The 23,612-nt window shown below is 35.2% G+C and overlaps 1 protein-coding gene across 2 annotated transcripts in view; it reads left to right on the top strand.

The window, feature by feature from the left end:
- The window catches only part of EDIL3 (EGF like repeats and discoidin domains 3), a 595,375-nt gene that overhangs the window by 378,214 nt on the left and 193,549 nt on the right, over nucleotides 1-23,612 (top strand). For both annotated transcript variants that reach the window (XM_066273737.1, XM_066273736.1), the window contains one exon: nucleotides 19,861-20,042. In XM_066273737.1, coding sequence (XP_066129834.1) covers nucleotides 19,861-20,042 — 182 coding nt within the window. The remainder of the gene's footprint in view (nucleotides 1-19,860; nucleotides 20,043-23,612) is intronic.

The following is a 23,612-nucleotide window of genomic DNA, read 5'->3' as shown; positions in this document are numbered from 1 at the left end:
ACAACTGACACAACAAAAATACAAAATACTGTAAGAAAATACTATTAAGAACTGTACGCCAAAAAACTAGACAACCGGCCCTGGCCAGTTGACTCAGCGGTAGAGCATCGGCCTAGTGTGCGGAAGACCCGGGTTTGATTCCCAGCCAGGGCACATGGGAGAAGCACCCATTTGCTTCTCCACCCCTCCGCTGTGCCTTCCTCTCTGTCTCTCTCTTCCCCTCCTGCAGCCAAGGCTCCATTGGAGCAAAGATGGCCCGAGCGCTGGGGATGGCTCTGTGGCCTCTGCCTCAGGCACTAGAGTGGCTCTGGTCGCAACATGGCGATGCCCAGGATGGGCAGAGTATCGCCCCCTGGTGGGCAGAGTGTTCACCCCTGGTGGGCGTGCCGGGTGGATCCCAGTCGGGCGCATGCGGGAGTCTGTCTGACTGTCTCTCCCTGTTTCCAGCTTCAGAAAAATGCAAAAAAACAAAAAACAAAAAAAAACACCAAAAACTAGACAACCTAGATGAAATGGACAAATTCCTTGAAACATATAATCTTCCAAAAATCAATCTGGAAGAAGCAGAAAACCTAAACACACTGATTACAACAAATGAGATGGAAACAGTTATCAAAAAACTCCCAAAAAAGAAAAGTCCTGGGCCTGATGGCTTCACAAGTGAATTCTATCAAATATTCAAAGAAGAACTAACTCCTATGCTTCTCAAGCTATTTCAAAAAATTCAAGAGGAAGGAAGACTTCCAAGCTCCTTTTATGAAGCAAGTATAATTCTGATTTCAAAGCCAGGCAAAGACAACACAAAGAAAGAAAATTATAGGCCATTATCCCTGATGAATATAGATGCTAAAATCCTCAACAAAATATTAGCAAACCGGATACAGCAATATATGAAAAAAATCATACACCATGATCAAGTCGGATTTATTTTGGGGAGGCAAGGCTGGTACAATATTCGCAAATCAATCAATGTGATTCATCACATAAACAAAAGGAAGGAGAAAAGCCACATGATAATTTCAATAGATGCAGAAAAAAAAAAGCATTTGATAATATCCAGCCTCAATTCATGATTAAAAATCTCAGCAGAGTGGGAATACAGGGAACATACCTGAACATGATAAAGGCCATCTATGACAAACCCACATCCAACATCATACTCAATGGGCAAAAATTAAAAGCAATCCCCTTAAGACTAGAAACAAGGCAGGGCTGTCCTCTTTCACCACTCTTATTCAACATAGTCTGGAATTCCTAGCCACAGCAATCAGACAAGAAGAAGAAATAAAATGCATCTAAATTGGAAAAGAAGTAAAACTATCATTATTTACAGATGATATGAGATTGTACATAGAAAACCCTAAAGTCTCAGTTGAAAAACTACTGGATCTCATAAATGAATTCAGCAAGGTGGCAGGATATAAAATTAATACTCAGAAATCAGAGGCATTTTTATACACTAACAATGAACTGTCAGAAAGACAAATTAAGGAGGCAATCCCCTTCACCAGTGCAACCAAAATATAAAGTACCTAGGAATAAATTTAAGTAGGGAGATTAAAGAATTGTACTTGGAAAATTATAAAACATTGATTAAAGATATCAGGGAAGATACAAACAAGTTGAAGCATATAACATGCTCATGGTTTAGAAGAATAAACATCATTAAGACGTCTATATTACCCAAAGCAATTTATAAATTCAATGGAATACTGATTAAAATACCAATGACTTACTTCAAAGATACAGAACACATATTCCAAAAATTTATATGGAACCAAAGGAGAACACAAATAGCCTCAGCAATCTTGAAAAGGAAGAACAAAGTGGGAGGTATCACACTTCCAGATATCAAGTTATACTACAAAGCCATTGTACTTACTCAAAACAGCCTGGTCCTGGCATAAGAACAGGCATATCGATCAATGAAACAGAACTGAGAACCCAGAAATAAACCCACAGCTCTATGGACAACTGATATTTGACAAAGGAGGTAAGAGCATACATTGGAGTAAAGACAGTCTCTTCAACAAATGGTGTTGGGAAAATTGGACAGCTACCTGCAAAAAAAAAAAAAAAAAAAAAAAAAAAAAATGAAACTAGACCACCAACTTACACCATTCACAAAAATACTCTCAAAATGGATAAAAGACTTAAATGTAAGCTGTAAAACCATAAGCACCTTAGAAGAAAACATAGGCAGTAAGCTCTCTGACAACTCTCGCAGCAATATATTTGCAGATATAGCTCCATGGACAAGTGAAATAAAAGACAGGATAAACAAATGGGACTTTATCAAATTAAAAAGCTTCTGCACAGCTAAAGACAATAAGAACAGAATAAAAAAGACAAACTACACAATGGAAGAATATATTTGACAATACATCTGATAAGGGGTTAAGAACCAAAATTTATAAAGAACTTGTAAAACTCAATACCAGGAAGACAAACAATCCAATCAGAAAATGGGTGAAAGAAATGAATAGACACTTCTCCAAAGAGGACACACAGATGGCCAATAGGCATATGAAAAAATGCTCAACATCACTGATCATTAGAGAAATGCAAATTAAAACCACAATGAGATATCACCTTACACCCGTCAGAATGGTGCTCATCAACAAAACAACACAGAATAAGTGCTGACGAGGATGTGGAAAAAAGAGAACCTTCCTGCACTGCTGGTGGGAATGCAGTCTGGTGCAGCCACTGTGGAAAACAGTATGGAGATTCCTCAAGAAATTAAAAATCAAACTGCCTTTTGACCCAGCTATCCCACTTTTAGGAATATACCCCAAGAACACCATAGCACTTTTTGAAAAGAAGAAATGTACTCCCATGTTTATGGCAGCATTGTTCACAATAGCGAAGATCTGGAAACAACCCAAGTGTCCATCAGTGGACAAGTGTATTAAAAAGCTTTGGTGTGTGTGTGTGTGTATATATATATATATATATATATATACACATACACTATGGAATACTACTCAGCCATAAGAAATGATGACATCGGATCATTTACAACAACATGGATAGACCTTGATAACATTATACTGAGGAAATAAGTAAATCAGAAAGAACTAAGAACTATATGATTCCATACATAGGTGAGACATAAAAATGAGACTCAGAGACATGGACAAGAGACATGGTTACGAGGTGGGGGGAAGAGAGGAAGGGTGTTGGGGGAGGGGAGGGGCACAAAGAAAACCAGTTGGAAGGTGACAGAAGACAATTGGACTTTGGGTGATGGGAATGCAGCACAATCAAATGTCAAAATAACCTAGAGATGTTTTCTCTGAACATATGTACCCTGATTTATCAATGTCACCTCATTAAAATTAATTTAAAAAAATAATAATAATAAATGGAAAGTAGAGTATCACTTATTTAAATATAATGAATAGACTACTATATATATATTTAATTTGAATTTAAACTGAATTTAAAAAACAAGAATATCCGCCTGATCAGGCAGTGGCACAGTGGATAGAGCATCAAACTGGGACACAAAGAACCCAGGTTCAAAAACCACCTTGAGTGAGGGCTCATCTGGCTTGAGCACAGGCTGACCAGCTTGAGTGCAGGGTTGCTGGCTTGAGTGTGGGATCATAGACATGACATGATCGTAGCTGGCTTGAACCTAAAGGTCACTGTCTTGAAGTCCAAGATTGCTGACTTGAGCCCAAGGTCACTGGCTTGAACAAGGGGTCACTCACTCTGCTTCAGCTCCCTGGTCAAGGCACATAAGAGAAAGCAGTCAATGAACAACTAAGGAAACTAGGAAACCGCAATGAAGAATTGATGCTTCTCATCTCTCTCCTTCCTACCTGTCTGTCCCTATCTGTCCTTCTCTCCATCTCACTCTGTCTCTGTCACAAACACACACACGCACACACACACACACACACACAAATATATCAGAAAGGTTTTATAGGATTGTCCTTACATTTGTTAACAGCATTTAAGTAAAAGGTAGTTACTGTTTTACATTCTAGTCCCAGACTTTTTATTTCCAAGAATAGTTCATATAGTTTTATTTTCCTTTAATTTTAGCTTTTTAAAAAATACTTTATTTATTGATTTTCGGAGAGAAGAGAAGAGAGAGAAGGCAGGTTAAGAGGTTAGGAGTGAGAAGTATTAACTCATAGTTGTTGCTTTTTATATACACCTTGACCAGCTAAACTGGGGATTTAAAACAGGCAACCTCAGCATTGCAGGTTCACACTCTATACACTGCACCACCACAGTTCAGATTTAAAACTTCAGGAGCTAATCAGCCAAGTAAATTGTCTATAAGGCTACTTTAATTACTAGTAGAAATAGATATTTTAATGTTCCACCTGTTACCAGAGACTTTTTTTTTATTATTATTCAGTGAAAGGAGGGGAGGCAAGGAGACAGAGTCTCACATTCGCCCCACCCAAGATCCACCCAGAAAGCCCACTAAGGAGTGATGCTCTGCCCATCTGGGGTGTTGCTCCATTGCTCAGCAACCAAGTTCTTCTTAGTACCTGAGATGGAGGCCTTAGCTCTTGTGGCCAGCTCACTCCAATTGAGCAATGGTTGCAGGAGGGGCAGAGAGAGAGAAAATTAAGAGGGGGAGTGGTAGAGAAGTAGATGGATGTCTCTCCTGTGTGCCTTGATCAGGAATCAAACCCAGGACACCCACACGCTGGGCCAACACTTACTACTGAGCAAACCAGGCAGGGCTAACCAGAGAGTATTAATACAAGTTAAAACTTGCCAATATCATTTTTGAGTTAATAACTCCAAGTTATTAATTAGTCGTGCTTTTGAGAAGTGGAACATAAAACTGAATTTTAAAATGATTACATGGTATGTGGAGTAATCATATCAATTTACTTATTTTCTTATGTTTACTTTTTAATCTTTTAGAACAAGTAATTGATCTTGAATCTACATTAAATTAAAGATGACAGAAAAGAGAAATATACAAGGGAAATGCAAGTTAATGTGGACAAGAATGTTCAACTGGTGTTTGCTTAATTGTTCTAAAGACTATTGTGCATCTAAAATACAAAGCTATTAGAAACAAAAATTAACATCAACCACAAAAACAACCCTGGATTAGGACTCAAAGTTCTCAATAAATTAATAATAAAAATTTTGGAAATTATAGATAAGCTTTTTTTTTACTTGTGTATCCTAATTTAGACAAATGTGATACCTAGATGCTAATTTTATGTTTGAAAATGTTAACATTGGAAACAATTACTTGCACAGTTTATGCTGAAGCATTTTATTTAACAGAGAAGAATGGCCTGTGCCATATTGACATTTTTAAAAGTGTAGATATAAAACAGTTCTTAGGTTGTAGATAAAAAAATAAACAGTAAAAGAAAGGAAAATTAAAGCTGTCTAAATCATTGAGGTACGTAAGTCACCGTAGTCCTTTTCTATACATTTCTAGTTATAAGTTGATTCTAACTTCAAATTAGTTTCTACTGTGCTACTCCCAGCTGATCATCATTTTGATCCTTAAAAGACTAAGATAAGAAATGTAATGCCTCTGCCTTGCACAAAGAAGAGATTCAAAATATACTTGCTAAATGTTGAGTGAATAAGAGGCTGTATTATTTTTTTATTCAGTCCACTATCTATGACAGAAACAACAATGAAGATGAACACAACCTAATTTACATTACTACTCTCTATCTTTATAAACAGGGTGGCCAAGTGCCTTTCTTGTCATTTTTCATCACTTTTCTACACTACTTAAGACATGCATAGCAAACATAATACCTCTAGCATTTCATATCACAATGTTTATCATGACATTTTGCTAATAGATATATCTGGGAATTAATCTTGGCTCTGTGTCTGTAGGGGAGTTATTTAACCTCTGTGTGTCTCAGTTACCTCAATTAATTTTGGGAATGAACCTACACTTTATGGGGTTATTTTGAGGATACAATGCCTGACATATTTCTTTGCAATAAATATGCACAGGCTTTATTTTTATTCTTCAGGAATATCTATGAGAGAAAAGAAAGATTTCATACCTTTAGAGCAGAGTTTTTTTGTTTTACTCTCTTTATATGACACTTCATAAGAAACCAGTATTTATGCATGGTTTTCTTATATCTCAAAATCAGATCAGAAAAAGAGTAGGCTAGGTGCTAAGTGACATTTCATGATTTTCTTCTCATGCATCCCCTTTATGTCCTTGAAAATCTGAGACAATGAATATTAATATTCTTCTCAGATTGATTGGAAAAATAAGTCATGATGAAACAGAAAAGGTCATGCTGAAGATATGGGAACCAGGTATTATTCAGTTTGGGGGGAAATGGTTTGTTACTTTACTCTCAGTTATAGACTTGAGGAAATGAGATTTCTTTGATTATTGTAACAAAATTGCCACCAGCTAAAACTACATCTCCATCTAACCTAAAGATAGGATAACACGGATATTAAATTGAGAAAGAAACTTGATTATAAAGGTGCTTCTTGGGGTTCTAATCTTGTTGATCAAAGATTTCGTATGAAAATAAAAATATTTCATATGAGACTTTTCCATAGGAGATCCCCATTTTATACCACAATGAGGGACAGTGCCTGCCAGACACAGACCTATTCTAAAAGAGATTATTTAATTAGTAATTTTTATTTCTGGTGAGTCTGGAAATTTACTGTAAGGAATCATTTAGTGTTTATTTTATTACAAGAAGCCATACCTTATATTTCCGCCAGGCAGAAATTTATCTGACAATTTGAATGCTTTGGTGACAAAATTATTTGATGATGAATGTGATATTAAGGAAATGGCAAGTGGCGTGACATTTTGACTCATTTTCAGTAACTTTCTATGATTAGTAATTATGCTTATTGTGTGTTAATTTTTATTAAATAATATTTTGTGTGGAAAATGAGAAATATTCTACTTCCCTATTATTTCTTGAACAAGAAGTGGATTCATGTAAAACTGGCTAAACATATGTTTAAACCTTGGTCTCTGGGTAGTCACATTGCAAGCCATTCACCCCATGATTCTTCTTTTTTTTTTGTATTTTTCTAAAGCTGGAAACGGGGAGGCAGTCAGACAGACTCCCGCATGTGCCCGACCGGGATCCACCTGGCACGCCCACCAGGGGGCGATGCTCTGCCCATCCCGGGCGTGGCTCTGTTGCGACCAGAGCCAGTCTAGCGCCTGAGGCAAAGGCCATGGAGCCATCCCCAGCGCCAAGGCCATCTTTGCTCCAATGGAGCCTTGGCTGTGGGAGGGGAAGAGAGAGACAGAGAGGAAGGAGAGGGGGAGGGGTGGAGAAACAGATGGGCGCTTCTCCTGTGTGCCCTGGACGGGAATCAAATCCTGGACTTCCGCACGCCTGGCCGATGCTCTACCACTGAGCCAACCGGCCAGGGACAAACACTGATTTTTGCTTTATAACAATAAATAACAGAAGTCAATAACCTTTCTATATGCCAACAATGAAACAATTGAGAACGAACTCAAAAGAATAATCCCCTTCACGATTGCAACAAAAAAAATAAAATACCTAGGAATAAACATAACAAAGAATGTAAAGGACTTATATAATGAAAACTATAAACCATTGTTGAGGGAAATCAAAAAAGATATAATGAGATGGAAGAATATACCTTGTTCTTGGCTAGGAAGAATAAATATAATCAAAATGGCTATATTACCCAAAGCAATATACAAATTTAATGCAATTCCCATCAAACTTCCAATGACATTTTTTAAAGAAATAGAGCAAAAAATCATCAGATTTATATGGAACTATAAAAAACCCCGAATAGCCAAAGCAATCCTAAAGAAAAAGAATGAAGCTGGAGGCATTATAATACCTGACTTCAAACTCTATTATAGGGCCACGACAATCAAAACAGCATGGTATTGGCAGAAAAATAGACACTCAGACCAATGGAACAGAATAGAAAGTCCAAAATAAAACCACATATATATAGTCAAATAATTTTTGATAAAGGGGCCAACAACACACAATGGAGAAAAGAAAGCCTCTTCAATAAATGGTGCTGGGAAAACTGGAAAGCCACATGCAAAAGAATGAAACTGGACTACAGTTTGTCCCCCTGTACTAAAATTAACTCAAAATGGATCAAAGATCTAAACATAAGACCTGAAACAATGAAGTACATAGAAGAAGACATAGGTACTCAACTCATGGACCTTGGTTTTAAAGAGCATTTTACGAATTTGACTCCACAGGCAAGAGAAGTGAGGGCAAAAATTAATGAATGGGACTACATCAGACTAAGAAGTTTTTGCTCAGCAAGAGAAACTGATAACAAAATAAACAGAAAGCCAACTAAATGGGAAATGATATTTTCAAACAACAGCTCAGATAAGGGCCTAATATCCAAAATATACAAAGAACTCATAAAACTCAACAACAAACAAATAAACAAACAATCCAATAAAAAAATGGGAAGAGGATATGAACAGACACTTCTCCCAGGAAGAAATACAAATGGCCAACAGATATATGAAAAGATGCTCATCGTCTTTAGCTATTAGAGAAATGCAAATCAAAACTGCAATGAGATACCACCTCACACCTGTTCGATTAGCTATTATTAACAAGACAGGTAATAGCAAATGTTGGAGAGGCTGTGGAGGAAAAGGAACCCTCATCCACTGTTGGTGGGAATGTAAAGTAGTACAACCATTATGGAAGAAAGTATGGTGGTTCCTCAAAAAACTGAAAATAGAACTATCTTATGACCCAGCAATCCCTCTACTGGGTATATATCCCAAAACCTCAGAAACATTGATACGTAAAGACACATGCAGCCCCATGTTTATTGCAGCATTGTTCACAGTGGCCAGTACATGGAAATAGCCCAAAAGCCCGTCAATAGATGACTGGATAAAGAAGATGTGGCACATATACACTATGGAATACTACTCAGCCATAAGAAATGATGACATCGGAACATTTACAGCAAAATGGTGGGATCTTGATAACATGATACGAAGCGAAATAAGTAAATCAGAAAAAACCAGGAACTGCATTATTCCATACGTAGGTGGGACATAAAAGTGAAACTAAGAGACATTGATAAGAGTGTGGTGGTTACAGGTGGGAGGGGGGAAAAGGAGAGGGAAAGGGGGAGGGGGAGGGGCACAAAGAAAACTAGATAGAAGGTGACAGAGGACAATCTGACTTTGGGTGATGGGTATGCAACATAATTGAACGACAAGATAACCTGGACTTGTTATCTTTGAATATATGTATCCTGATTTATTGATGTCACCTCATTAAAAAAATAAAATTATTAAAAAAAAACAATAAATAACAACAACATAAAAGCTACCATTCACTAAGGGCATGTTAACACAATAAATTAAAAATTAAATATAAAGAAAGCTTAAAGAAAAGCATGGAACTTGTTTTAACTACTTTTGCAAAACTTACAAATTCCTAATGGACAGTCATAAGATTTTTTTATCTGTATAGTTATCATATATTTTTAACATAAGTTTATAAAAAGCATATTTATTCACTTAATCATTAGGCCGAACCACATAATAATAATATTCTCTTTCAGCAGACCAGAAAATAGCAATTTATCCCATTATGGGTATTTTATTGAACACAGCAAATATTCTACACTCATTTCAGCAGCTGAAGATTTAAATCCAGATATAAGAGTTTTAAATAGTTTCACTTTTCTAAAATGTATGTATGCATTATTAAGTAGCTCTGATACAAACTTTAGAAGTTTTTATTTTCTACAAATATTTTCCAATGAAAATGAACATTTAAACTGGAAAGTGCATAATATCAGGGTCTAGTTTATCAGTAACTATAATAAATTTGAAAATAAGCTGAAGTTAAATTTTCTATTTTAATAGTCTGACCTGTAGTCATTATATTATAAAACAAGCCTTGTATGACTCTCTTCTGACTGAACAGTAAGGTATGGAAAGCTGGCTTAGTTTCTACATTTATAATAAAATTGTTACTATGTTAAACTCTCCTAGATTTCCTTTCTATAAAATTTATAAATCATCCTTTTCTTTAGTAGCTTTACACTTGTTTTGTTTTAAAATTTCTATGTTGAACTGTTTTAGATCTACTAAAGCCATCACAAATACAGTACTAGATGCAAAGTGTTTATAATACTTTCTTCTCTAGGAATGCTTGATTAGTAAATGCATTATAATCAAGACTTCATCATCTGTCTCAGCTTTATATTGGAAACACTGGCAAAATACATGGTTTTTTTTTTTATTTTAGAAGAGAAAAATACTATGGAGCTCAGATTATCACATAGGGAGCAGCTTTCAAAAAATTATTTACACCCTAGCTAGTTGGCTTAGCAGTAGAATGTTGGCCTGGTGTGTGGAAATCCTGCGTTCAATTCCTGGTCAAGGCACACAGGAGAAGTGATCATCTGCTTCTCCTCCTCATCCCTTTCTTCTCCCCTCCCCTCCCACAGCCTTGGCTCCAACGGTTTGAGCAGTTTGGCCTCAGGCACTGAGGATGGCTCCATGGTCTCCCCTCAGGCACTGAAACGGCTTGGTTGCTGAGCAACAGCAGCGGCCCCTAATGGGCAGAGCATTGCTCTGTAGGGGGCTTGCCAGATGGACCCTGATCAGGACACATGCAGGAGTCAATCTTTCTGCCTCTTTGCCTCCCCACCCCTCACTTAATTAATATATATATATATATATACACACACACACACACACACACACACACACACACACACACACATTTGCAGGTATTTTTAATTTCCTTCCTTGACTTCAATAGTTCTCTGACTATATGGGTATACCTATTTATTTTCTATATGACAATCATTTCTTTATAATTTTAGGAGTGAATGCATAATGTAAATTTCTCTAAAGTTCAAATAAGTAAATCATCTGATGTGTACTTCCAGGTTCTGTTTTGCTCCTTACCTTATTTTCACTGACTTTCTGAAGTGTCCCAGCATTAACAAGGGCTCATTACACCTTGCCATCTGCAATAGCTTCCTATTTATTTTCTTGACTTCCTTTTGACCTCTAGAACACTGAGTCTCACTTGACCTGAGATAACATCTAGTGTGAAGAAAAGCATAACACATTGTACGGAAATATTGTGTAGATACTTAACAATTGGATTTGTGTCTGTGATTTATCTCTCAAGTAAAATCAGTGTTTGATGTGCCAATATTATTACTTAAGAAATATATCAGAAGTAGTGCCTTGTGGTACTTATCCTGATATACATTTACAAAAAAAAAGCTTAAAAGTTGCAAATAACTGATAAATATAAAATGTGTCTTCTGCATAGCAGTGTTTGAATATTTACATTTGGTATTCAACTCATGTGTCCTGAAACAACTGAATCTCACCTTTAGCATTTACCTTGGCATTAAACCCTTTTTGCTTTTTCTTGCGCTGGTAAATCTTTTGTTGGAATCAAGAATGCATCTGCAGGTTTTTGAATCGCAGACTTTTGACTCCACAGACAAATGTTCTATCAAACCATGTTGTTGTCTTTATAGCTGGTCGAAGATGAATTGTGCAGTTTAAGTGGAAGCCTAAGTATAAGTCACTGAATTCTTGCTTGGCTGCAAAAGTGCAAGCGGCACTTGACAAACCGATATGCTTCTCTCTTTAGAAAGAATGCATCTTAAGTAATTAAAATGCACTCTTCTTTTGTCCCATAGCAACACTGAGCACTGTGATAGGATTATAGTCTTATTAAGTTGTTCGGCTTGTGAATTATTTTAGTAAGAATTTTGGTTTTGAATACTAGAGTCCATAGGCTCTACTACGTAAATAATGCCAACACCATTATTCTGCATCAGTGTGATAAAAACTAGCTTTGGGAAATACTATTGGTCACTTTGCTATTATAATTTAGCTTATTCATGGGTTTAATTTTTTTTCTGAATCAAAACAATTAATTTAAACTGATAATATATCATAATTGACTTGAGATAACAGAGTGTGAAGAAAAGCATAACCACATTTTACAGGAAAATAGCTACATAGCTGATAATTGAGTTTGTAATTTTATGAATGCTGGTTTTTATTACAAACACATTTCCCCTACATCCAAGAGCTAATTTCTATATAGTTCCAGCATTTCAGCATACCAAGAAAGAATTTCTGAATTTTACCCTCACCCAGTATGTTTATCTATATTCAATGTTTAATTCAGTTTCAACAGAGAGAAGTAATTCACAAAAAGCAATGATTTATTTCAATTTACTTTAACCCACAATATTGAGAACAAATTTAAAAGTCACTGAGTTAAGTGATTTGGAAACATAAGTAATGCAAAGACATGGTTTATACCTTTAAAAAGTTTATTATCTAAGAGAAAATATATACACAAATAATTATTTCTCATCATTTATCTTGAACATGTCTAAGCTTTCTACTATAGAAAATAACAGAATACAGTTTCTAATAGGATGAAGAAAATTCTTTAGGGGCCACATATCACAGTCAGTCTTCACAATTGTAAAGAAAATTAGCATTTTTCCAGGCTAAGCAGCCCATCGAATACAAAGAAATAGCTTTTTCTCTAAAGTATACATGCATTTTATGCACAATCCAAATCAGCTTAACTAATCATTGAAAACTGTTTTTAATGATTTTGCAATTACTAATTTCCCTAAGCAAGGTTACTGTGGCCGTATGTGAAGCTCAAGCTCTCATACAAAAAAGTCATCTCTAGGTGTGGAGAGAAACAGTCATCACCAAATGGAATTGTCACTCTAAGCCCTTTTAAGGTGATCCCTCCCATGCTATGACAAGAGGCTGACCCCAGGGGTTGCTCTATGGGGACTTGTGAGTGAGCGAGTGTGTGAAGGGAAGGCTGGGATATGCGTGTCCACCTTCACATTCTCCCTGTGTCCAGGTGGCTCCATTACGGTCTCCTGTCTCCCAAAGACAAAGCTGTACAACTAAGCTCTATACTTGCGATCAGCCTTTCTTACGCATCTTGTCTTCCTTCCCTCCTTTGTCCTCTTTCTTCTGATATTACTCAACAACAACAACAAAATAATTGCCTAAGAGAGATCAGTACACATGTGGGGGTGTAGGTGACAATTCTTACAAGAAAAAGAAATCTTCAGGGCTCCTTTTAACCCTTAGGCCACAATGTGAGAAACTGTGAGTGGCTCAGATCTCTCCCTCACCATTTTAGAGCCTGATCTCAAGACAACCCTAAAATAAAACAAGCACTAGGAATAAAGAAAAGGCTGCCTTCCAAGTGGCGCTGGGGGAGGTTTGTGCTTGAATCAGCATTAATTTCTGCAGTATTGGAGATCATCAGTAATCCATTCGCCAGCACTCATGTTCAGCACAATTATCATGCACAGCAGAGGACTCACACTCCGGCAAGAAGATGAGATGACCGGAAAAAGAGAGGACTGAAGATGTTTAAAGGAGATTTGTTTCTTACATGGTTTTAATTTGAAATCCTTTCGTTCTAAAAAGGTCTGGATATTGAGATAGAGCAAATGAAAGCAGTGCGGTCCTGCTATGGATTCAGCCATGCATCTCACTTATTTGAAAGGCTTAATTGGCACACTCAGGAACAAAATGTGAGACATTTTGAGGTACTGCTCATTTGTCAGCTGCTAGATCAATAAAATGCAGATGCCATTCTTTGCCATACTCCAGAGAATAAGTTTGCAGAGGGAGAAGCACTTGGCTTTGAAGCTGTTTTACTCACAGGGATTTGGCAAAAGGAGATATATGCTCAAGGAAGGACACGGGAGGCTTGGCCCTAGCGGCCCAGCTGCTCTTCTTGCTCAACCTACCAGGTGACTTCACTCACCGACTCAGTCTGAACAGTGGAACAGTGGGGCCTCATGTCAGAGGGATTTCCAGGCCACTCAGACAATGCAGGCAATGCAGTTATTTTTTTCTAACTGTGTAAATAATGCCCAAAAGCCTCTGGTAATTGGTGTTGACTGGACTCCTTAATTTAGGAATATTGTAAACCTGACAAAAGCAAGCACAATGCCAAAGATGCATACATACACATATAACGATCAGAAATGTTGACTCCCATATTCTCCTGCCATATTTGGTATTGATCAAATTGCCACTGGGCTCACTGTAGGGATAACATGGACAATTTCAGAAATATCTGCTGACTGAGTGGCAACTAGTTGAAAGACAAGTAATACACTCAACTGTTTGTTGTTTTTTTTTTCATGTAAAGAAGTGCTCTTCCTCTTCACTCAGCATATGAATGATTTCTAAAGTCGTCTATATTGATATATTCTTGAGAGAGTAGGTGAAATGATTTTTTTAACTTAAAAAATAATTTATGCAAATAGAATATTACAATGTTAACTGTAATTTTTACTGTTTATTTACCTTTCACATTTATTTCAAAAGTAATTTTCTCTATAAGTATTTATTAAGTATTTGCAAAGATCAATGCTTGCTGCTAGATACTGAGGCATGTAATCCCTGCCCACAAAGGGGCTCCCCGTTCTGTGGGACAATAGATGAACCCATGTGATACACGTGGGTGACTTGTGGGGCAGGAATGTTCTGGGTGCAGCTTAAGTAGAGAAGCAGGTTTTTACTTTCCTTTCCTGTCCCTGCAGCCTGGTGGGTGTGACTGTAGCCCAGCAGGGTCATCATGGCATTAGCAGCTGGAACAAAACAGGTCCTCCCAATTGCAAACCAGCAGCAAGAATAATTTTGATAAAATTTAAAGGGAAAAATTAGGTTCAATTGTGTTATTTGTGAGGCATGGACAATCCCAAATAAAAAGAGCATTCTTTGTGCTCTCTATCGCCTTTGATGATACTCCATGTCTCTCCTCTGCATTATGTCTAATTATTACTAGCTCTGTAAAATAGTCTTACTTTTTTTTTTTTTTACAGAAACAGAGAGAGAGAAAGTCAGAGAGAGGGATAGATAGGGACAGACAGACAGGAACAGAGAGAGATGAGAAGCATCAATTATTAGTTTTTCGTTGCGACACCTTAGTTGTTCATTGATTGCTTTCTCATATGTGCCTTGACCGTGGGCCTTCAGCAGACTGAGTAACCCCTTGCTCGGGCCATCAACTTTGGCTCCAAGCTGGTGAGCTTTTTGCTCAAACCAGATGAGCCCACGCTCAAGCTGACAACCTCGGGGTCTCAAACCTAGGTCCTCCGCATCCCAGTCCGACGCTCTATCCACTGAGCCACCGCCTGGTCAGGCAATAGTTTTACTTTTTAAGTAAGCTTTGTGCTCTTCCTCTTTTTTAAATCTCTTTTTGACCAACATAATTTTTCACCTGGACAATTGTGGTCACTTGCTATTTGGCATTAGTTTTTTCCCCCTTAAATCTGTTCTCCATGATATAGCAGGAATGACCAACAGGAAATGAAAATATAACCATAGTTAGAATCTTTGAACAGCTTCCTTCACAAAATGAATCACGACCCCTCAGCAAGCTCTTCAGCAAAATAATCAAATTTCTCTACTTCTTCACCCCCTCTTGACCATCCTCCACCAACACCTCCTGGTCTCGTAATACTGCCCTGCGTCTGCTTCCCCAGTCACGCCAGCTGTTTCCTGTCTGTGTCTGCCTCCCTTCCTTCTTCACTGTGTTAGCTCCTACTCTTCTCCAGCTAATCCTTCCCAGACCCCCAGGCTGGGTTATGATTCCCACTTGGTTCTCATTGACTCCTGTGCATACACCATCACATATTACATTATAATAAATGTTTTTATTTCTGTGTGTGTCTCTCTCACTGTACTGAAAGCAACAGTACAGTAAAACTAGCACAGCAGCCAACTCCTGCTTCTCCAGAGATCACATCTAATGTCACTTCTCAGAAAGGCTATCACTGATCACCTGACACACCCTCAGCATCTTTCATTCTTTACATACTACTTTATGGTATTTTTTACTTATCTGTGTTTCTTTTTTGACTAGAATATGAGTTATAAGATTTGAGACTGTTTCTCAATTTTTAATCCCTGTATCTCCACTGCCTAAAAAGTGCTTGATATATAATATATCTTTAATAAGTGTGTATTTTTCAAAACTGAGATATAATGCATGAATGGAGGATAAGTGGAAGGGGGATTGATGGAGAGGTGGACACATAATAAAGGTCATTACATTAGTCAACATTGAATGAACTTATTTATATTAGATAAGCAATACTAAGCTAATATTGGTAGTAGGTTAATTTTTTAAAACCTTTAAAGGTACACGATGCTCATCACTATTTATTTCTGTGACTCACTGACATTGATGGTCACCTACTTATTTAAAAGTATACCAATTTGTGAAAGCTCTGTCATATCCTGAATGCCACTAGTGATATTCTACATGTTTGTTTAATGATAATTCTCTGACCTTCTTTCCTAGGAATCTGTAAGTACACATCTGTCATATAAAATAACAGCAAAGGAAAGAGATTCAGAATCAACCTTTGAAGAATTACTGAACTCTTTATCAGTTGGTACTACTTATTGTTTCTGAAGCAGATCACTTATATTTCAGACTCACTTTTTACGGAGCTTAACTTCCTTCCTTCTCATTTATTATATAGTCATGATAGTCTTTTTATCCCTAAAATATTATTTTGATAATGAAAGAAAATACAGTGGATACTCTTTTCAAACTTCAGAATGCTCATGTGATACTAAGTTTTTCAACTAGTAGTATTTCATAACCTTCTTTCATTTATTTGATAATGATAGCAATGTATAGCTCCATACTATCTTTCCTTTAAGCATCTGTTGTTCACTGTTTAAGATCACTTAATCTTAGGTGTATAATCATTTGCATTCTGAATTGCATCTCCTTCATTCGTTTTTATAACTGTTAATTTTAATAGGACATTGGGGAGATGGATAGCACAGGCAAAGGAAATTGGATTTTGAACCTTTTATTATGATGACATCCATTTGATTGTGGTCCAAATGATCAGTGACAGAAAAAGCTGCTGTCATGACAATTTTCCAGTGTGAAATAAAGTATAAGATTTGGGTTTGCATATTAGTTTACTTTTTAGAAAAACAAGGCCCCAATACCAGTGTTCAGCACATATTTGTGAACTCTGTCTGTGTAGGAGCCTCTGTGTGCATTGAAGGAGGTAACAGTGAGAAGACCCAGTGCCTCCTCTGTTGGAGCTGAAGTCACAGTCTCCTCAACTTAAAGAGAAGTCTGCATGTGACTTTACAGAATGAAGCTTATTATTTTTTTAAACAATTTATACTTACAATGGCAAAATACTTTTTATCTTTTATTCCCTCACAACTGGTAAATTAGGTTTTATTATAACCCCTAATTTTTAAAATGAGAAAAATTGAGGACCACTAACCAGCAAGGAAGTAAGCTGATGATGCCTCACACATATATATGGATATATGGCTTGCCTCACATTATATATATATATATATATATATATATATATATATATATATATATAGCCTCACATATATATGTTTTGAATTATATTTTGTTTGAAAAAATGACCAGTGAGGACATGGCAAAGATTATGAGACTTATGGCAGAGTAAAAAAATATATATTAAAATATTTACTTTTTAAATCTCTAATTGGTGTTTGACTTATATAATGATACAACAGTTCCAGGCCAATGTGTTCTCTGAAGTGTTAGCTAAAAAGGGGAGGTTGGTTGTTAAGAGTACTGATGAAGGAGACTTATTAAATAGTGTGGTTTGAGGACTAATCATTTTTTAAATAGTTACAGATTTGGTGAAGATGTTCAATTCAAAATAAGGTTTTTAGAAGTACATAACTAAATGTATAGAGTTCTTTCTAAGGCTGTCACAGAGTTTAATTAATTAAAGCTGGCTCTCTAGCTCTGCCGTACTACTGACAGGCCTACAATATATGGCCTTCCTGCCTGCTGCATCTTCCCACCAAACATTGCACAAATCAAGGACAAGGATACTTGAAATTCCTTTCATGGCAATATTCCTAAAATGTCAGCCTCCTGAAATTGTTTAAATCAGTGCCATCGTGAAAGTCTTTGTGCGTTTATGAAGTCTGTAAAAATTCTATAAAACAGAAGTAAAGCAAGAATCAGAAGACTCAGCATTTGAGTTCTCGATGTTAATATTTTTGGAATGTGAAAACCAGATTATCTGTGACTCCTAATACTGCAATCATCAAAATGAATGTCTTCTTAATTTAATGACTTCAACATGATACAGTGCACCTTCATAAAGTGCTAAACAGCTCTAATTGTGTTTTAGAAAAGTTCTTAGTATTTAAATTTAACTTGACAAGTGAAAGATTTATTAATCATTAGTCACACAGAGGTAATCTTTGGTTTATTAATATCATTTTACTAATAAAGTCTGATTAAGATGATTACTTATCCACATATTTTTGTTCTTTTTATAAAAAGTGTTTAAGGGTTTTAAAGCATTTGGGGAAATGTTAGTAATGTGCTTAGAGCTACTTTGTCTCTGTTCATGGAATAGAAAAAAAAGAGTTATGTTTATGCTTAATGAAAAAAAAAATGGATATCAATAGGAAACATCTTTGTAAATTTTAAAAATATTATAATCCAGGGGCAGAATTCTTTCTTTCATATTTTTAACGTCAAACTGATGTAAACATTTAATTACAGACAAATGTTGGACTTCAATAGTAATTAAAATCTATAAAATGCACTGGGTAACAATCACTGATCAAGTTGACATCTATAGAGTGGCATTTAATAATGGCAATGTGGTACTTTTATATTTTAAAATTTTTAAATAAATTATTGAAGCATATTTTATAGTAGGATTATTATATTTTCTTTACAAATCTAATTTGACACAAAGTTCAGTATAGTGTATGACATGTTCATAAAATTAAGAAAACTAGATGTTACGTTTTTATATTATTTATAAATTTTCAAATTGAATTTAAAATAAATGTACACTTTGGCGAAACTTTATAAAATAATTATGAAACACAAATATATTTAATACAAATATATATAAATTTTGGATGGGTTGACACCCCAGTTCTACTTTTAAAACCTAAACAAATTGTTATCTGAGAATGCATTTTACTTTTATGTTTTTAATCATAGTGTTTTTTTATTAGAAAATTTCTCTTAAATATTCAAGTCACAAATTTAAAGAAAAATAAAAATGTTAAAATGCAAGTGCAGAATTTCAATATGTACTTGTGAATTTTGAAATAAAAATATTGGAAATATAAATTTTAATATTTTTATTTACTAAATGCTATGCCTACTCTTGTATATAATGTCAGAGTTTACTTGCTTACTTTATATAAATAAAGTGTCAACATATTTTCTGTTATGTATACCATATCACCAGTTATTATTATAATGTTTTTAAATGTTGACAGATTTACACATTGCTTTTTTTTGTGCAATCATAACTGACACTAGTTATAAAAATTTAAGTTAAAAAATTTATATTAATGAAAAATGCTAAGTCAGCATGAAAATCATTTTGATTCAACCTCAGAGGAAGGCTAGAAAGGAAATAATATATAAACAGATATTTATTGAGAACTTATTATTTATGAGGCACGCTAATCCCTAGGAATATAAAACATGAGATAGGCCTTTTAAGGGCATTGTGCTTTTGTTGACGTGATCCACAGCCAAAGGATAATTGTACATAATGCAGAATCACAATGCAGAAAGAAAATGTTCAGATGCTGCACTCAGAGAAAGAAAAAGAGAATGTCATAAGGAACAAGGATTATTTTTTTCATGTAATGATTCATAACATCTATAAAGTACCTGAGGCTTAAGTGGTATAACAGTACAAATCAAAATCATTTAAAAATCAACTCTCATCAAATCTATTAGCCACATTTTAAATATAGATTATTCTTAATAACATTCACATTTTTTTCTGATTTGTTCCCAGAATGCTCGGGCCCATTGGGAATTGAAGGTGGAATCATATCAAATCAGCAAATCACAGCTTCATCTACTCACCGAGCCCTTTTTGGACTCCAAAAGTGGTATCCCTACTATGCTCGTCTTAATAAGAAGGGGCTTATAAATGCCTGGACAGCTGCAGAAAATGACAGATGGTCATGGATTCAGGTAACAGACGGGACGGGACAAGGTTACTGCCCAAAAATAACCAGAGTCATTTCAGAAAGAAGAGAGTGAGAGCCCAAATATGAATTTTTTTCATGATCACAGAGGAAAGGATAATTTAGGTGAGTCGAAATAGGCTATCAGCTCTGAAACTGTAGAAAACATAAATTCCATTGAAAGTATGTTATGAGGGTAAAAAAATGTTTAATTCTTGGTTAGAAATATCACTATTATAAGGTGCATATCAAAGAAAGAAAATTTTACAATAAATAAGGATGATTCAATATATAATTTCATTTGTTATCATCAGTCACCTATTTTTTTAAAAACAGGAGAAAACAATGGTAGACTCAGATATTGAGTGATTTCACAAAGGTGGAGTGGATGGTAGCACTACCAGTATTGTATATTAAATTCAAATAAATGTTCTTTGAGAATTTAACTGAAGTGAGACAGTCAACTATATAGTAGGAGAACACAAGTTTTTCAAACCAGTTCTCTGTGAAAACATTATACCTCTGTTAGAGTGAGGGACGAGCACATTAATAACATCTAACCAGTCACTGGTATATGCTAAAGAGAAGGAAAGTCCAATCCACAATGGGGTCAGAAGAAGAAGCAATGAATTATCATGAGAAAGCTTCATGGGAAAGGTAAATTTTGAAGTAGTCCTTGAAAGATGGCTTTCAGTAGAGATTAGAAGCCAAGGAAATAGCCTGATCAAAGATACTAAATGGGAATCTGGGGGACATCATAGAAAATCAGGACTTGTGTAATGGTTGCTGGAGGAATGGGTTCACTTTCAGTGTATGAGTTTGGTGTGCCTTAGGATTTAAACAAACTAAAAGGTTTGGTCTTATTCCTTTGGAATAGAGAACTATCATAGAATTTTGATTTGTTTAAGTATATGATCTGTTCTGTTTACTACATATTTTGTATCAAGGTAGTTTTTAACACAGGAATTTTTGATGTGACATTATTAAGTACAATGTATAAGGGCTACTTTACATGCAGTTAATAGAAAGAAAAATTAATTTATGGCCAAAAATATTGACTTCCTTATTTTAGGAAAAGGGCCACAATCTCCTTCAGAGGTTTTCCTTGTTCTCAGGCTTCTTGTGGAGTTTTGCATATCCTACAGACATTTCTTTCATCTATATCAGTGGTCCCCAACCCCCAGGCCGCGGACCGGTACCAGTCCGTGGAGCATTTGGTACTGGTCCATAGAGAAAGAATAAATAACTTACATTATTTCCACTTTATTTATATTTAAGTCTGAATGATGTTTTATTTTTAAAAAATGACCAGATTCCCCCTGTTACATCCATCTAAGACTCACTCTAGATGCTTGTCTCGTAAGTTCGACAATTATATTTAAAAATACCACAGTTTTTACGCCGGTCACATAATTTTATTTTGTGCATTTATCCATCCCACCCTAAAGGCGGTCCGTGAAAATATTTTCTAACATTAAACCAGTCCGTGGTCCAAAAAAGTTTGGGGGCCACTGATCTATATAACTCCATGTGGTTACCTGGTATTTTTGTTTTGTTTTATGCATTTGTTTACATGCATATGCAAAAATCGCATCTTAAATTACACATGATTTTTCTAATCTATAGCCACATGTGCCATGGGAATTTCAGACAAGGAAATGGCACATCTGTATAGTTTTGATCATAGGCTAATGAATTTCCATTTACAGTTTAAAATAGACCCAAAAAAGTGTTTGCATTCTATTTGCTGAAAGTTATTCCTGAAACCATTTTTTTTCACTTGACTATTATGAAAGGCATTTGTGGAATTGGGGTCATGATAAAACTTTAGAAATTAAGATTTAGAGCAGGAATTACAGAACAATTGAGAGAATATGTCTTAGTTTGCATCATGGATTCTGTTTGACAGATTATGTTTGTGAACTTCAGTGACCACCATGTTTCTGTGACTATAAACAACATACTGAGAAACACTGCATCAAAGCCTCATGTTCTGATATGTCAGGTTGCTTAGTCCCATTGTATTGCACACTTAACACTAATGCATCATTTGCCTTTCAAAATATGAATGAACTTTAAATTCTGTTTATCCCATGATTATAGGTAGATAAATATGACTTTAATAAGCTTATGTAGAAACATTAAATATTCTTTTTACTTTTAAGGGCAGTTTATTATGATTACTACTATTACTTTACTATTAGTGTCACGATGATAATGAGCTCTTAGAGAAAAACAGTAAAAGTAAATTAAAAGGGTTCCATATTAGATGAAGATATGTTGCAGATAATGGGAGGAAAACCAACAATACACCATTGTTATTCAAAAATACTGTGTTATTCAATAGTATTGTGTTCAGAGTATAAATTACATTATTGTATTCATTAATAACTTACTTAAGTTATTTTTCTAAAACATTAAAAGTTATCTCTTTCTTAAAGAAAATCATATTAAGAGGCTCTGATAAAAAAATCATTTACCAAATTTTCTGTGCTGAACATTATTAATTTCCTTTGTCATTTAATTATTTAATTTATAATCAGTTCTTCAAATGAAACATCTGAGTACTTCAGTTAAACTCACTTAAAATGAGCACAGTATTCCCCTCATCTTTCAAGTGTGTGACACACGTGAACTAACTAGTATCAATTTTACTTTATTCCTTGTCTTGAGAAAATTAAAATTAAATTGGCCATTTTAAATGTATACATTCAGTATGCAATTATTGACAGCACCGTAATGTTCGTAGTTGATTCTGGATTTAAAAGATTGATCAAGTGAATACAGTTAAACAAAATCCTGTTGGGTTTTTTTCCCCAAGTTTTTTTGAGCTTTATTTCCTCAAACAGACTTTTTTTCAACTAATAAATCAACACTTCAAACACTAGCTCATTAGAATCCTGGAATATCAACTTCTCTTTCTGGCTGACTTGACAGAAATAGCAACTATGCACAGTTATGGAGATATGTCTTGCGTTATCTCATATAAAAATGCAAAAACTTATTTAAACCCTCCGTGTGGGTACTTGGCTAATGGAGATATGTCAGTAAGGATAACTATTTATTTATTTTTAAAGATAATTACTTTCTGTTATGTTTTATATAGCTACATGCAGTAAAATATTATAGTTTTCAAAATTTCTTAGGTGATTTTGTTTTGGTATATTTCAAGCTTTATTATTTTCATCCATTCAACAAACATATACTGAACAGATGCCATCTCTTTGTTCTACTAAGCACTAGAAGAAAAACAGCTTGCCTTCCAAATTCTCTTAATATAAAATATTAAAAAAGAAGAAGGGTAAACATAATAATACAACTTTTGTGGCCTGGTCTTAAATCATCAACAAACTATTATATTTGAACCATTGCATTTTACTATATTCAGAGTTTATGTTTAATTGAACTCTTGTTAAATTAAACATTGCTGAACATAATATATAGACTATGAGAGGAGAGAAATCCTGATTACACTATATATTACAAAGCTGTATTATTACCTGCTGATCTACTTGATGGCAAACCTATAATTTGCCTTTGAAAGTTAATTTTGAGTGACGTCACGGAAATGGCGCCG

This window comes from Saccopteryx bilineata, chromosome 4, assembly GCF_036850765.1.
Source record: "Saccopteryx bilineata isolate mSacBil1 chromosome 4, mSacBil1_pri_phased_curated, whole genome shotgun sequence".
NCBI classification, from domain to species: domain Eukaryota; kingdom Metazoa; phylum Chordata; class Mammalia; order Chiroptera; family Emballonuridae; genus Saccopteryx; species Saccopteryx bilineata.
The sequence above is the reverse complement of the archived record's forward strand: the minus strand, read 5'-3'. Positions and strand labels throughout refer to the sequence as shown.